The 16,987-nt window shown below is 39.7% G+C and overlaps 1 protein-coding gene across 2 annotated transcripts; it reads left to right on the top strand.

Annotated features, from left to right (window-relative positions):
* Positions 1–3,692: 3,692 nt before the first annotated feature.
* LOC116366478 (zinc finger protein 436-like) lies at positions 3,693–15,804 on the top strand. Of its 2 annotated transcripts, XM_031818587.1 has the most exons (5): positions 3,696–5,630; positions 6,062–8,098; positions 8,516–8,613; positions 8,749–8,923; positions 14,471–15,804. In XM_031818587.1, exons 2-5 carry the CDS (start codon positions 7,651–7,653, stop codon positions 15,367–15,369), a joined length of 1,620 nt encoding a protein of 539 aa, XP_031674447.1. In that variant the 5' UTR covers positions 3,696–5,630; positions 6,062–7,650; the 3' UTR covers positions 15,370–15,804. The 2 variants fall into 2 exon arrangements, with proteins under 2 accessions (XP_031674448.1, XP_031674447.1); XM_031818588.1 differs by lacking the exon at positions 8,516–8,613 and having other exon boundaries at positions 3,693–5,630; positions 6,062–6,159.
* Positions 15,805–16,987: the final 1,183 nt, after the last annotated feature.

The raw sequence follows: 16,987 nt of genomic DNA, 5'->3' as shown, positions 1-16,987 counted from the left end.
CATGGTGTAACAATACATAATGTAGATGTATATAACGAACAGACTAGGTCTATACTGCTCCTACATGGTGTAACAATACATCATGTATATGTATATAATGAACAGACTAGGTCTATACTGCTCCTACATGGTGTAACAATACATAATGTAGATGTATATAATGAACAGACTAGGTCTATACTGCTCCTACATGGTGTAACAATACATCATGTAGATGTATATAATGAACAGACTAGGTCTATACTGCTCCTACATGGTGTAACAATACATAATGTAGATGTATATAATGAACAGACTAGGTCTATACTGCTCCTACATGGTGTAACAATACATCATGTATATAATGAACAGACTAGGTCTATACTGCTCTATACTGTGTAACAATACATCATGTATATAATGAACAGACTAGGTCTATACTGCTCTATACTGTGTAACAATACATGATGTATATAATGAACAGACTAGGTCTATACTGCTCTATACTGTGTAACAATACATGATGTATATAATGAACAGACTAGGTCTATACTGCTCTATACTGTGTAACAATACATGATGTATATAATGAACAGACTAGGTCTATACTGCTCCTACATGGTGTAACAATACATAATGTAGATGTATATAATGAACAGACTAGGTCTATACTGCTCCTACATGGTGTAACAATACATCATGTAGATGTATATAATGAACAGACTAGGTCTATACTGCTCATGCATGGTGTAACAATACATCATGTATATAATGAACAGACTAGGTCTATACTGCTCCTACATGGTGTAACAATACATAATGTAGATGTATATAATGAACAGACTAGGTCTATACTGCTCCTACATGGTGTAACAATACATCATGTAGATGTATATAATGAACAGACTAGGTCTATACTGCTCCTACATGGTGTAACAATACATCATGTATATGTATATAATGAACAGACTAGGTCTATACTACTCCTACATGGTGTAACAATACATAATGTAGATGTATATAATGAACAGACTAGGTCTATACTACTCCTACATGGTGTAACAATACATAATGTAGATGTATATAATGAACAAACTATAGTTTTGGCAAGTCGGTTAGGACATCTACTTTGTGCATGACACAAGTAATTTTTACAACAATTGTTTACAGACAGATTATTTCACTGTATCACAAATCCAGAAATGTACATACACTAAGTTGACTGTGCCGTTAAACAACTGGGAAAATTCCAGAAAATGATGTCATGGCTTTAGAAGCTTCTGATAGGCTAATTGACATCATTTGAGTCAATTGGAGGTCTACCTGTGGATGTATTTCAAGGCCTACCTTCAAACTCAGTGCCTCTTTGCTTGACATCATGGGAAAATCAAAAGAAATCAGCCAAGTCCACAGGAAAAAAATTGTAGACCTCCACAAGTCTGGTTCATCCTTGGGAGCAATTTCCAAACGCCTGAAGGTACCACGTTCATCTGTACAAACAATAGTACGCAAGCATAAACACCATGGGACCACGCAGCCATCATACTGCTCAGGAAGGAGATCCGTCCTGTCTCCTAGAGCTGAACGTACTTTGGTGCAAAAAGTGCAAATCAATCCCAGAACAACAGCAATGGACCTTATGAAGATGCTGGAGGAAACAGGTACAAAAGTATCTATATCCACAGTAAAACAAGTCCTTTATCAACCGAGTCCTATATTACCTGAAAGGCCGCTCAGCAAGGAAGAAGCCACTGTTCCAAAACCGCCATAAAAAAGCCAGACTACGGTTTGCAACTGGACATGGGGACAAAGATCGTGCTTTTTGATGAAATGTCCTCTGGTCTGATGAAACTGTTTGGCCATAATGTCCATCGTTATGTTTGTAGGAAAACGGGGGAGGCTTGCAAACCGAAGAACACCATTCCAACCGTGAAGCACGGGGGTGGCAGCATCATGTTGTGGGGGTGCTTTGCTGCAGGAGGGACTGATGCACTTCACAAAATAGATGGCATCATGAGGTAGGAAAATGATGTGGATATTTTGAAGAAACATCAAGACATCAGTCAGGAAGTTAAAGCTTTGTCGCAAATGGGTCTACCAAATGGACAATGACCCCAAGCATACTTCCAAAGATGTGGCAAAATGGCTTAATGGCAACAAAGTCAAGACAACAAAGCCCTGACCTCAATCCTATAGAACATTTGTGGACAGAACTGAAAAAGTGTGTGCGAGCGAGGAGGCCTACAAACCTAACTCAGTTACACCAGCTCTGTCAGGAGGAATGGGCCAAAATTCACCCAACTTATTGTAGGAAGCTTGTGGAAAGCTACCATAGCTAACATATCTTTGGCTAACGATTTGATGTTTTCAATGAGAGTAGTATCTTTAAGAAGTGTGTTGTTTAATTTCCAATATCCTCGAGTACCTGTTGATTTTTTAGTAGCTTGTAAATTCAGGGAAATCAAGTGATGATCAGAAAAGGGAGCCAACTGATAATCTACATCTATAACTAATTGTAACAAAGGGGGACATTAGGAATAAATCTATTCTAGATTTACGTGACATAGTTTTGTTGGTCCCTTTGCATCCGGAGTGAAATAAAACCAGGCATCATCGACACAGAGAACCATGCAAAATGTAGTGATAATATTGCTATTTTGAAGGCTTTGACTCGAAAACGATCAACAGATGCATCAGGTGTTTCATTAAAATCCCCTGAATGAATTAGAAAAGCCTCTAGAGTATTTGTTGCTTAAATCCTGTACTTTCCCTGGTAAATTAGGTAAAAGGGGTCTTATCTGGAGCATGTGAGTTATGTCCGTATACATTACAGATGATGAAAATAGCATTGTCGAGTTTAACAGTTACTGTGACCCATCTCCCATCCTGTGAAAATGTGGATTCTAGAACGTCACCTTTAAACTTTTGAAGATGTGGATTCTAGAACGTCACCTTTAAACTTGTGAAAATGTGGATTCTAGAACGTCACCTTTAAACTTTTGAAGATGTGGATTCTAGAACGTCACCTTTAAACTTGTGAAGATGTGGATTCTAGAACGTCACCTTTAAACTTGTGAATAAGTGTCAAAACACCAGCAGAATGATTTGATCCATGACTGAAATAGGCCATGTGTCTCCCCGTTGTGATTTACAACATTTCAAATCACTTTCACCTGAATGAGTTTCCTGAAGAATGACAACATCTGCGTTTACAAAATAAAAATAAGGCTTTCCTTTTTGTAAGATCTCTCAAACCCCTGGCATTCCGACTAACAATATTGAGTGAGTTGAAAACAAACTCCTGCGTTAAAAAATATATATAACACAAACTAGATAACAGAAGTAGTAATGTGAACAATAAAACAAACAGTGAACCTTTAGAGGATTACTCCGACGGAAAACTACGCTCAGCTGAGGTGGTTAACCATATAACAAACCGTATAACAAATTTACTTCCTCTTTTTTTGGGGGGGCAAGTGTTCATCAGTTCAAGTTCAAACAGTACATTTACTCATGGCAGTACATTAACTGTGCTCTTGGCAGTACTCACAGTTCCAGTTTGGTTCATGTCAACAGAGTTACCCAGTAATCATTCTTCCTTCGATAATCGCGTGTGGGCCCTTGAACCCCGCCTTCTTTCCCTCTTGTCGCGCCTTCTGTATAAGCGGCCAAAGTTTCTATCTGGCAGCCTGATCCTGCGGTATCAGAGCTTCTTCTTCTCGTCCAGAAACGTGTTCCCCTTTGCCATTCTCCAGATGATGTCCCTGTAATGGTGCACAGTTAAGCGCAATATGATATTGCGAGGGGGTCCATCAGATCTTCGTTTCCCATGTCGATGTACCACATCTCTTAGCCTATCTTTGATGCACAAAGCCACCTTTCCCAGGATATGAATGACTGCATCCCTAATATCCTCTCTCTCTTTTACACCTTGGATTTTCAGATTCTACCTGCGAGAGTACCTTTGACGTTCAGCTACATTCTCACACAGCTCATTATTTTGGGATTGCAGTTTCTTCCAACTCATTCTCTAGGAACGTTATATTTTCCTTGTTCTCGCTCACAATTATGAGTAGCGGACTATGATGGACACTTTGGAGAGCGTGGTGTCTATTTTAGTTGACAGGGACTGGATTGCAGAGAAAAGTTCAGACATGGAAATGGCCTCTTTTTTCACCGGTGGATTTTTAATTGGGGTCTGAGGTAAAGAGGTTGCAAGGATTTAATCCTGGTCAGTTTTGTTCTTTCTCTTGCTTGAGTTCGCGGCTTCTTGTGTATCCATGCTGATCTGGTTCTCGTTGTGGCTAGCTAGCATGTCTGCCGTCTTCTGTGAGACTTGGATATTCCGTTTACTATTGTCTTTCTGTCGTGTTCTTCAACTTTACAAAAACGAACTCTAAACTTATCCTATGCTGCTAAAACAAGTTATAGTTAGTTTCTTTCTGAATTGATAGCCAATATTAGACTGTTAACCACCTAACCCTCAATGTTGCCTGGCCGAGCGAGATAACGCTTCTTGCGTGACGTATATTTCTAGTGGACGGTACGGGAGGTTTCTTCAACAGCGACAACAGATTCAACTACGTGGTAGTTCGCAATCGAAAATAAACCGAAACTGTAGTATGATCTAAAATAAAAACGCGCGACAACGGCAGCAGATTGCAGAGGAGCAACAACAAGACCACATCTGCCAACAGATAGTGAAAAAAGGGATGGCCCAGAACTGCCTCAACTGCTGAAGCCCTATTGGGTGCACCAACGTGACTTCCACTGTAATGGAGACCTTCTCATGAAAGGACAACGGATAGTTATCCCAGAGACTCTACAACCAGAAATGCTAGACAGAGTGCATGATGGACACATGAGGATAACCAAATGCAGACTGAGGGCTCAACAGTCAGTGTGGTGGCTTGGTCTGAGTACTCAGATTGCCAAGCTAGTGGCACAGTGTGAAGTCTGTACAAAATGTCAACCTTGTCATCCGGAGCCAATGATGGCAACGGAGCTGCCAAAACGGCCATGGCAAAAGGTAGAGGCGGAGATGTTCTATTGGAAAAATTACACTTATCTGCTAGTGATAGATTACTACTCAAGATACATTGAAATAGCAGAGACACCCATAACCACATCAGCTGGTGTTATCAATGGATTAAAGTCTATTTTTTCCAGGCAATGGGTCACTGAGGTCCTGGTTAATTGAAGCGTTTAAGACCAACCTTGTGTATATTACTCTTTGTGTTTTGAACATACTTTTGTTTACCTATCATCTAGTTAATTTAAACGTGATTTGCTCGTTAAATTAGCATATGTGTTACATTGATACTTAATCGCCCGGAACATGAGCTCACTAAGTAAGACGGAGAACGGTCTGGTGAAAGGAGAGGAAGAAGCTTTCAGAATGAAAACGGATGAAGAGGAGGCTATCACATTGAAAGAAGAAGAGGATGATATTACAGTGAAAGAGGAATATGGGAAAGAGGTTGTCAAAGTTGAAGAAGAGGTAGAAGCTTTCAGAATAAAAAAGGAGGAAGGTGCCGTAACATTGAAAGAGGAGGAAGACCCTTTTGGAGTAAAAGAGGAGGATATCTCAATAAAAGAGGAAGACGTTTTGGGAGTGAAAGAGGAGGAGACTGAAGATCAGATTAACCCCAGTGAGTATTGTCTTAAAAACAGGGACAAACTATGCAGTTCTTGAAATAATGTGGTGTTTCAAAGGGACATTCTACTGAAGTTCTACACTGTCGGAATTGTTTAAGGGCCAATCTGCCATTGGTACATATTTTTAGGACTTGTAAATTATTTTGGTTGAATTCCCCACGTGGTCTATATTAAAGTGCACTTGATCTAATATAACAGGCTTTTAAAATGTAATTTCTACTTAAAATATCACGTAAAAGCAACACATTTTGTGGAACGAGCCTTTTACATTGAATCAATCACAAACAATATATTTTTTTTAAAGCACAATTAACGTGGTCAATTTAGGTCATTTTTTAGACATATTAATACCTCATGTAAGACCCTGTGATCGTAATAGATGATCATAAGTTTACCATCTGTTTGATTTTTCTCATTCACACAGGAGAGAGACACAACTATCATGGATTCTCTGGGGAGCCTCAACAACATCCTGAAGCTGACGAGTCAGAGAATAGTCTCTACAGATCAGAACACCAGATGGTGCAGCTTGGCATGAGAAGGAAAACAACGTGGCTGTTATGAAAGTGAACTGTGTTCTCGTGTGATCAGCGGTGTATTCATGTGCCGATTGTTGTTGACAAAGTTTCTTAAACGGAACAAAACGGGGATAAACATACCTGAATTTGTCCAATAGAAACTCTTGTTTGCAACTGCTGGATTAATGATTACCCACTATATCAGCTAGATGCAGGCAAGAGTATGCAAGGTGGTATTGAATGTGTCACTGTCACTGACCTGTGTGCACCTACGTTGTAAACTTCATTCATAGGCTAGGTTGTAGCAACCTCATGATTTGTAAAGGGAACATTTGAGAATCATGTAGTAGCCTAAACCTATCGCTGTTACATTGAACAGGGTGAATCGAATATGAATGACAGTTGAATGAGAGTCATCCAACATGCTGTAGTAGAAATAAGGCCATGCTCATGAAAAACAAAATGGTCCTCCCTAATCTGAAACGGCACTGACCGCCACAGTTTGGGTGGTGGACCATTCTTTCTACACTTGGGAAACTGTTGAGCTGAAAACCACAGCAGTGTTGCAGTTCTTGACACAAACCGGTGCGCCTGGCACCTACTACCATACCCCGTTCAAAGGCACTTAAATATTTTGTCTTCCCAATTCACCCTCTGAATGGCACACATGCACAATCCATGTCTCATTTGTCTCAAGGCTTAAAAATCCTTATTTAACCTGTCTCCCCCCCTTCATCTACACTGATTGAGTTGGATTTAACTACTGACATCAATAAGGGATTGTAGCTTTAGCCTGAATTAATCTAGTCAGTCTAAGTCATGGAAGGAGCAGGTGTTCTTAATGTTTTGTATACTCCGTGTATAGCACTACAGATAATCAAGTGCTATTTGGCTTTAAGGGAATAGTATGGTCACATCGAGATAAAAACGAATGTGAAAAATGAACAGAGAAAATGTGTATTAACACACTACCTATTCCAAAATGCGTTACTCACTCCAGTCAGCAGATGACGATGTGCGTCTTGCATGACGTATAATTAACTGGACGGGACGCTTCTTCAGGAACAACAACACGGCTACTCTTTCAACCACCTCGGTAGCTTGCTAGCCAACATAAAACTGAAAGATTGATTATTTAGACCATGTTAATGTACATTAGCTAATCTCAGTGTTTTAAACAAATTTCGGTTGACTTATCTAATGGTTAACTTTAACCTAATGTGCTTGTTCAATTTGCAAACGTGTTAAATATTGATAGTGTCTAGGCTAGTCGCTAATGCTACCTAAACTTGCTAACTAACATCCCTGACCATGAGCTCACTAAACTTCTCCTCCCTTTCGACCATGTTTGTGTACATTAGCTAATCTGTGTTTTAAACACATTTCTGTTGATGGATCAACTGGTCAACTTAATTTGCAAACGTGTTAAAGATTGATACTGAAGTTAGCACTAGGCTAGTCGCTAATGCTAACTAACTAGCTAACATCCCTGACCATGAGCTCACTAAACTACTCCTCCCTTGCTAAAGAAGAGGTGGTCTGCTGGACGGAAAAAGAAGCTCTGGGACTGAACATTGTCGTGGAAGAAGAAGAAGAGGAGGGTGTTGCAGTGAAAAGAGAGGAAGAATCTTTCAGAATGATAAAAGAAGAGGAGGCTGTTGCAGTGAAAGAAGAGGAGGCTGTTGTAGTGAAAGAAGAGGAGGCTGTTGTAGTGAAAGAAGAGGAGGCTGTTGTAGTGAAAGAAGAGGAGGCTGTTGTAGTGAAAGAAGAGGAGGCTGTTGTAGTGAAAGAAGAGGAGGCTGTTATAGTGAAAGAAGAGGAGGCTGTTATAGTGAAAGAAGAGAAAGAAGCTTTTAGAGAGGAAGAGGATGCTGTCTCAATAAACGTGAAGGAGGAAGATGTTTTGGGAGTGAAAGAAGAGACAGAATATCAGATTAACACCAGTGAGTACTGTCTTAAACAAGGGCACAAACTGTTGTTGAACTAATGTGGGGTTTTAAAGGGGCATTCTACTGAAGTTCTACACTTGAATATGTTGTTCAGTACTGTATAAATTGTTAGTTCAATCTGCCATTGGTACATATATTTTTGGGAGATTTAAATTAGATTTATTGAATTAGATTTATAAAAGTGCACTTCATCTAATATAAAATTCAATATTGCTGCGTAATTTCTACTTAAAATATCAAAGCGACACAAAAGGCACCATTTTATATTTGCATCACACAATATTTTATAAAATCATGATGAAAGTGGCCATTTTAGGCCCTTTTTAGACATATTCATGCATCTTGTAGTAAGACCCTGTGATTGCAATAAGATATAAGTTTACCATCTGTTTGATGTTCTCGTTAACACAGGAGAGAGACATGACTATGGTGGATCCTCTGGGAAGCCTCAACAACATCCTGATGCTGACGAGGCAGAGAAGAGTCTCTCCGGATCAGAACACCAGATGGTACAGCTTGGTCTGGTCTAGCATACAGCTTGCTCTCTCTGGGTCTGGGATGGGTTTCTGTAAAGCACTTCATGTCAACAGTGACATCAGCATCCATAATGATATGTGTCTGTGTCCCCTCTTTATGGTTACCAGGACAACGCTAGCCCTTCCTCCCTCCCAGAGTCCCTGTGTCATGCCTCTCCCGGTAGCACCTTACTGCTGGGTATGAAGAGGTTGTCTGTGCTGCTGGTGGACTGCAGGAAAACAACGGGGCTGAGTGGTACTGTGAGCGGAGGAGAAGAGAAGAAAGGATCAGATTTAACTCAAAGTAAGTGCTGTAGTTTAGTTTGAACAAATACAATAGATCTGCCCACTGGTATCTGTTACCAGGACAACCAGCAGAGTTCTGTTAGTTGACAGGAAGATAGACTGGTGGATATGGATGTTATGAATATCATAACACTGAAAAAGGATTCTGCCAATTAAAAGAGAGAAACCAATAGACCAAATAAAACCTTGATGAAAGTTGGCTTTAGAGAGAAACCAATAGACCATATAAAACCTTGATGAAAGGTCGCTTTAGAGAGAAAGTTTCAAGATGATCTGATGTAAGGTGCATGTTTTTCAAAAAAAAAATCTCAAAATATGATGGATGTTACATTGCCTGTCCCTATCTTTACAAGACTCTAGAATGCAAATTAAACTCCTGACACTTCAATGTGGTCTGTATTGCTTCTTTCTTGCTGCTGGTGATTCTCTGATCCACCTCTACGAAGACGACACCATTCTGTATACAGTGCCATGCGAAAGTATTCGCCCCCCTTGAACTTTGCGACCTTTTGCCACATTTGAGGCTTCAAACATAAAGATATAAAACTGTATTTTTTTGTGAAGAATCAACAACAAGTGGGACACAATCATGAAGTGGAACGACATTTATTGGATATTTCAAACTTTTTTAACAAATCAAAAACGGAAAAATTGGGCGTGCAAAATTATTCAGCCCCCTTAAGTTAATACTTTGTAGCGCCACCTTTTGCTGCGATTACAGCTGTAAGTCGCTTGGGGTATGTCTCTATCAGTTTTGCACATCGAGAGACCGAAATTTTTTCCCATTCCTCCTTGCAAAACAGCTCGATGGAGAGCATTTGTGAACAGCAGTTTTCAGATCTTTCCACAGATTCTCGATTGGATTCAGGTCTGGACTTTGACTTGGCCATTCTAACACCTGGATATGTTTATTTTTGAACCATTCCATTGTAGATTTTGCTTTATGTTTTGGATCATTGTCTTGTTGGAAGACAAATCTCCGTCCCAGTCTCAGGTCTTTTGCAGACTCCATCAGGTTTTCTTCCAGAATGGTCCTGTATTTGGCTCCATCCATCTTCCCATCAATTTTAACCATCTTCCCTGTCCCTGCTGAAGAAAAGCAGGCCCAAAACATGATGCTGCCACCACCATGTTTGACAGTGGGGATGGTGTGTTCAGGGTTGATGAGCTGTGTTGCTTTTACGCCAAACATAACGTTTTGCATTGTTGCCAAAAAGTTCAATTTTGGTTTCATCTGACCAGAACACCTTCTTCCACATGTTTGGTGTGTCTCCCAGGTGGCTTGTGGCAAACTTTAAACAACACTTTTTATGGATATCTTTAAGAAATGTCTTTCTTCTTGCCACTCTTCCATAAAGGCCAGATTTGTGCAATATACGACTGATTGTTGTCCTATGGACAGAGTCTCCCACCTCAGCTGTAGATATCTGCAGTTCATCCAGAGTGATCATGGGCCTCTTGGCTGCATCTCTGATCAGTCTTCTCCTTGTATGAGCTGAAAGTTTAGAGGGACGGCAAGGTCTTGGTAGATTTGCAGTGGTCTGATACTCCTTCCATTTCAATATTATCGCTTGCACAGTGCTCCTTGGGATGTTTAAAGCTTGGGAAATCTTTTTGTATCCAAATCTGGCTTTAAACTTCTTCACAACAGTATCTCGGACCTGCCTGGTGTGTTCCTTGTTCTTCATGATGCTCTCTGCGCTTTTAACGGACCTCTGAGACTATCACAGTGCAGGTGCATTGATACGGAGACTTGATTACACACAGGTGGATTGTATTTATCATCATTAGTCATTTAGGTCAACATTGGATCATTCAGAGATCCTCACTGAACTTCTGGAGAGAGTTTGCTGCACTGAAAGTAAAGGGGCTGAATAATTTTGCACGCCCAATTTTTCAGTTTTTGATTTGTTAAAAAAGTTTGAAATATCCAATAAACGTCATTCCACTTCATGATTGTGTCCCACTTGTTGTTGATTCTTCACAAACAAATACAGTTTTATATCTTTATGTTTGAAGCCTGAAATGTGGCAAAAGGTCGCAAAGTTCAAGGGGGCCGAATACTTTCGCAAGGCACTGTACTTCTGGCCCTTCTTTGGACACTGTGTTAACTACCCTCCAGATGAGCTTCAATGCCATTCAACTATCCTTCCGTGGCCTCCGACTGCTCTTAAATACAAGTAAAACTAAATGCGTGCTCTTCAACCGATCGCTGCCTGCACCTGCCCGCCCGTCCAGCATCACTACTCTGGACGGTTCTGACTTAGAATATGTGGACAACTATAAATACCTAGGTGTCTGGTTAGACTGTAAACTCTCCTTCCAAACTCACATCAAACATCTCCAATCCAAAATTAAATCTAGAATTTGCTTCCTATTTCGCAAACAAAGCATCCTTCGCTCACGCTGCCAAACATACCCTCCTCATAATACTGACCATCCTACCGATCCTCGACTTCGGCGATGTCATTTACAAAAGAGCCTCCAACACTCCACTCAACAAATTGGTTGAAGTCTATCACAGTGCCAGCCGTTTTGTCACCAAAGACCCATATACTACCCACCACTGCGACCTGTACGCTCTCGTTGGTTGGACCTCGCTTCATAATCATTGCCAAACCCACTGGCTCCAGGTCATCTACAAGTCTCTGCTAGGTAAAGCCCACCTTATCTCAGCTCACTGGTCACCATAGCAGCACCCACCCGTAGCAGGCACTCCAGCAGGTATATCTCACTGGTCACCCCCAAAGCCAATTCCTCCTTTGGCCGCCTCTCCTTCCAGTTCTCTGCTGCCAATGACTGGAACGAACTACAAAAATCACTGAAACTGGAGACACTTATCTCCCTCACTAGCTTTAAGCACCAGCTGTCAGAGCAGCTCACAGATCACCTGTACATAGCCCATCTGTAAATAGCCCAAACAACTACCTCATCCCCTACTGTATTGATTTTATTTATCTTGCTCCTTTGCACCCCAGTATTTCTACTTTGCACATTCATCTGCAGCACATCTACCATTCCAGTGTTTAATTGCTATACTGTATGTCCTTCGCCAGCATTGCCTATTTATTGCCTTACCTCCCTAATCTCACCTCATTTGCACACATTGTATATAGACTTGTTTTTCTACTGTATTATTGACTGTATGTTTGTTTACTCCATGTGTAACTCTGTGTTGTTGTATGTGCCGAACTGCCTTGCTTTGCTTTATCTTGGCCAGGTCTCAGTTGTAAATGAGAACTTGTTCTCAACTTGCCTAACTGGTTAAATTAAAAAAATAACATCTGATCTACAGAACTTGTTAAAAATTGCAAATATATATATTTAAAACAAGCTCCGTAAGATTTTTCTAAAAGCCATGAAATATGATTAAATGAAAAGCATTTCTATCTATATTGAATAGCTACAGTACACTATACCTAGATTCTTCAAATATTATGGAGTCTTAAAGGAGGACTGTAGAATCTACAGATGAAACATTATGGAGTCTTAAAGGAGGACTGTAGCATCTAATGATGACACATTATGGAGTCTTAATGGAGGATTTTTACTACTTGCCGTCGTGGGGATTCGAACCGTAGAAATTTCGTTTACTGGCCCAACATTCTTATTAACCGCTAGTCTACAAATGTTAGATGTTCCAACTTCAATTCATTATTTCTCAATGATGCTTTAAAGGAGAAGTTTCCAGAATCTAGAATATCAATATTAACATAATCACTAGTTAACTACACATAGTTGTACTGCGTTGCATATAATCAATGTGGTGCCTGGTAATTTATCATCGAATCACAGCCTACTTCGCCAAACGGGTGATGATTTAACAAAAGCGCATTCACGTCAGGGTATATGCAGCAGTTTGGGCCGCCTGGCTCATTGCGAACTGTGTAAAGACCATTTCTTTGTCTGACTGAGTGGTGGTAGGCAGCAGCAGGCTCGTAAGCATTCATTCAAACAGCACTTTTCTGCGTTTGCCAGCAGCTCTTCGCAATGCTTGAAGCACAGCGCTGTTTATGACTTCAAGCCCATCAACTCCCGAGATTAGGCTGGCAATATTATAGTGCCTATAAGAACATCCAATAATCAAAGGTATATGAAATACAAACGGTATAGAGAGAAATATTCTCATAATTCCTATAATAACTACAACCTAAAACTTCTCAACTGGGAATATTGAAGACTCATGTAAAAAGGAACCACCAGCTTTCATATGTTCTCATGTTCTGAGCAAGGAACTTAAACGTTAGCTTTCTCACATGGCACTTTTACTTTCTTCTCCAACACTGTGTTTTTGCATTATTTAAACCAAATTGAACATGTTTCATTATTTATTTGAGACTAAATAGATTTTATTTATGTATTATATTAAGTTAAAATAAGTGTTCATTCAGTATTGTTGTAATTGTTACAAATATATATATATATATATCGGCCAATTAATCGGTATTGACATTTTTTGGGGTCCTCCAATAATCGGTACCTGCGTTGAAAAATCATAATCGGTCGACCTCTACTTTACATGTTGCGTTTATATTTTAGTTCAGTAGAGTTACTATCAGATGTGCTATATATAGTTACTATCAGATGTGCTACTATGAGATGTGCTATATAGAGTTACTATCAGATGTGCTATATAGAGTTACTATCAGATGTGCTATATAGAGTTACTATCAGATGTGCTATATAGAGTTACTATCAGTCTTAGGAACATATGATGATGTCATAGTGAATTCATGACATGTGACTGACCAAGCCCTTTCAGACTTTATAATGTGGCTATATATATAGATGTACTGTATATAGTTACTATCAGTCTTAGGAACATATGATGATGTCATAGTGAATTCATGACATGTGACTGACCAAGCCCTTTCAGACTTTATAATGTGGCTATATATATAGATGTACTGTATATAGTTACTAACAGTCTTAGGAACATATGATGATTTCATAGTGAATTCATGACATGTGACTGACCAAGCCCTTTCAGACTTTATAATGTGGCTATATATATAGATGTACTGTATATAGTTACTTTACCCAAAATGTCATGACCTCAGTGACAGTCAAAGTGTTGAAAATGTGTTAACGTCTAAATGAATTGGGCCATTTAAATAGCGTGTCGAAACCCTTCGACGTAAATACATGTTTTGGATTTTCACATAAAATTACTTCTTTACTTATTTTAGGTTCAAGGAAGTGTGTAGGTCGCATTCTGTACATACAACTAGTCTTACAACTCTGAAGTTTTTTTTATTCAGAACCACCTGCTCGATTGGAATCCAGTGACGTCTGTGTCTTCAGTGTCCTAGAACTGTTTCGTTTTTTGTGTGTTCTGACTTGTAAAAACAGAATTAATCAAATAAGTAATGTAAACATATTATCAGTAATTACCAGGAAGCTCTACAACATAATTTGTTTTAAAATCACAACAAGATTGTTAATACTGGCTATAGGTTATTGAGGGATCTGATTAGGATTTTCCTATTTTATCATGTGGAGGTTTCATTCAGGTCTATTTAAATAAGCAATCTGTTTTTGGCAGGAGAGAGACAAGACTCGGAGGAACCAGAGCCAGGTATGTCCAAACCAGCAAGACGACACCAGTGCTCCCAGTGTGGAAAGAGTTTTAACCAGAAAGGACACCTGAACCAACATGAGAAAATACACACAGGGGAGAAGCCTTACCACTGCTCCCAGTGTGGAATGGGTTGTAACGGGTTAAGGGACCTGAAACAACATGAGAGAATACACACAGGGGAGAAGCCTTACCTCTGCTCCCAGTGTGGAAAGAGTTTTACCCTGTTATGTAACCTGAAAACACACGAGAGAATACACACAGGGGAGAAGCCTTACCACTGCTCTCAGTGTGGAAAGAGTTTTAACCAGAAAGGACACCTGAAGCAGCATGGGAGAATACACACATGGGAGAAGCCTTACCACTGTCCCCAGTTTGGAACAGGTTGTAACCAGTTAAGGGACCTGAAACGACCTGAGAGATTACACAAAGGTGAGAAGCCTTACCATTGCTCCCGGTGTGGAAAGAGTTTTACAACGATAGGGACACTGAAAATTCACGAGAGAATACATACAGGAGAAAAGCCGTACCACTGCTCCCAGTGTGGAAAGAGTTTTACAACATTATGGAGCCTGAAAATACACGAGAGAATGCATACAGGAGAAAAGCCGTACCACTGCTCCAAGTGTGGAAAGCGTTTTACCCACTTAAGTAATCAGAAAAAACATGAGAGAATACACACAGGGGAGAAGCCTTACCGTTGCTCCCAGTGTGGAAAGAGATTTAGCGAGTTAGGAAGCCTGATGGCTCATGAGCGAATACACACAGGGGAGAAGCCTTACAAATGCTCAGAGTGTGGGAAGACATATTACTCATCACAGTCACTTAAAAGACATGTGAGAGTCCACACAGGGGAGAAAACATGAATTGAATATGGAGTGTGTCAGTTTCAATAAAGAGTAGATCAGATTCCTTGTGTTTAAATGGTCAGATAATCAAGTGATATTTGGATGTGATGCATTTGCTCCATTGTTGACATTTGCATTGTCCCACTGATGATTTAATTAAATGAAATATATCACTGACTGTAATGTAAAATGTTAATTGTATGTGTCCACATATCTGAGTATGTGACTAACCTTGTTAAACTGTCCTATTATAATCTCCTATTCCTGGGAGTAACGTCCTGCGTTGCAAACCAGCTGCACCTGCGTCCTTGTATGAATAAAGTCCCTCCCAGGAACAGGAAACTATAAAGATATGTGCTCATCACCCAATGCTTCAGCAATTCAGACTGTCTACACTGCGCTGTGTAACTCTGTTATTCTCTCTGAGCTCAGAAATAAAGAATCTTGGTTTGACTTGGACTCCAGCCGATCCTTATTTTATAATATCCACCACAACTCTCCCACGGATTGCTGTTTCATCATTGTCTCAATGAAGACTTCTTTGTTTTACTTTCCTGGGGTCATTTACAAGCCTCCCACTGATTGAATTAACTCTGTTTCCACATCATTTCAACAAAACAAATCCACGTGATAGTATGTGATTTAAACTTTGAAATGCGTTTGTCAGAACCAACCTTCTGTGTAGTATTTAAGAAATCGGGGACTCGCTGATCTCTCTCTCTCTCTCTGCCTCTCTCTCTCTCTCTGCCTCTCTCTCTGCCTCTCTCTCTCTCTCTCTCTCTCTCTGCCTCTCTCTCTCTCCCTGATTCACCACAGGTTCTTGTTCTCTACAGTTTAACATAAACAGTATTTCCCTCCTCTCTAAAAACATACTTTTGGATTATAAACATGTCATTAACAAAGATGCCTAAAGTAACCAGTGTATCTTGTCATGTCATATACATAATAACCCAGGGGGTGGTCAAATTGTTGTTAGAATGTCATATACATCATAACCCAGGGGTGGTCAAATTGTTGTTAGAATGTCATATACATCATAACCCAGGGGTGGTCAAATTGTTGTTAGAATGTCATATACATCATAACCCAGGGTGGTCAAATTGTTGTTAGAATGTCATATACATCATAACCCAGGGTGGTCAAATTGTTGTTAGAATGTCATATACATCATAACCCAGGGGGTGGTCAAATTGTTGTTAGAATGTCATATACATCATAACCCAGGGTGGTCAAATTGTTGTTAGAATGTCATATACATCATAACCCAGGGGTGGTCAAATTGTTGTTAGAATGTCATATACATCATAACCCAGGGGTGGTCAAATTGTTGTTAGAATGTCATATACATCATAACAAATGTCTATTAAACAACTATTATATACATTATTAACAATATTGCTTTGTCTAAGATTTTTACGAATGATCTTTGAAAGAGATAAAGGGTCCTGAAAAAGGGGAAGTTGCTTTTTTTTTGCTGAGTTTATTTAAAGTGTCAATATTGAGATGCAAACTGAAATATAAATGGAAACTATATCTGACCCAGTACTACTGTCTTCTTTTTTAAATCCCATAGCCATGTGTGTGATGTGGATACTATATCTGACCCAGTACTACTGTCTTCTTTTTTAAATCCCAT

This window comes from Oncorhynchus kisutch, unplaced genomic scaffold (assembly GCF_002021735.2).
Source record: "Oncorhynchus kisutch isolate 150728-3 unplaced genomic scaffold, Okis_V2 scaffold1498, whole genome shotgun sequence".
Taxonomy (NCBI): Eukaryota; Metazoa; Chordata; class Actinopteri; order Salmoniformes; family Salmonidae; genus Oncorhynchus; species Oncorhynchus kisutch.
Note: the sequence above shows the minus strand (reverse complement) of the source record. Positions and strands in the feature narration are given on the sequence as shown.

Coding starts and splice junctions, on each gene's coding strand:
- LOC116366478 (XM_031818587.1), top strand. CDS start 7,651: ATGAGCTCACTAAACTACTCCTCCCTTGCTAAAGAAGAGGTGGTCTGC. Junction 8,099..8,515: donor AGAATATCAGATTAACACCA/GTGAGTACTGTC, acceptor TCGTTAACACAG/GAGAGAGACATGACTATGGT. Junction 8,614..8,748: donor CCGGATCAGAACACCAGATG/GTACAGCTTGGT, acceptor TATGGTTACCAG/GACAACGCTAGCCCTTCCTC.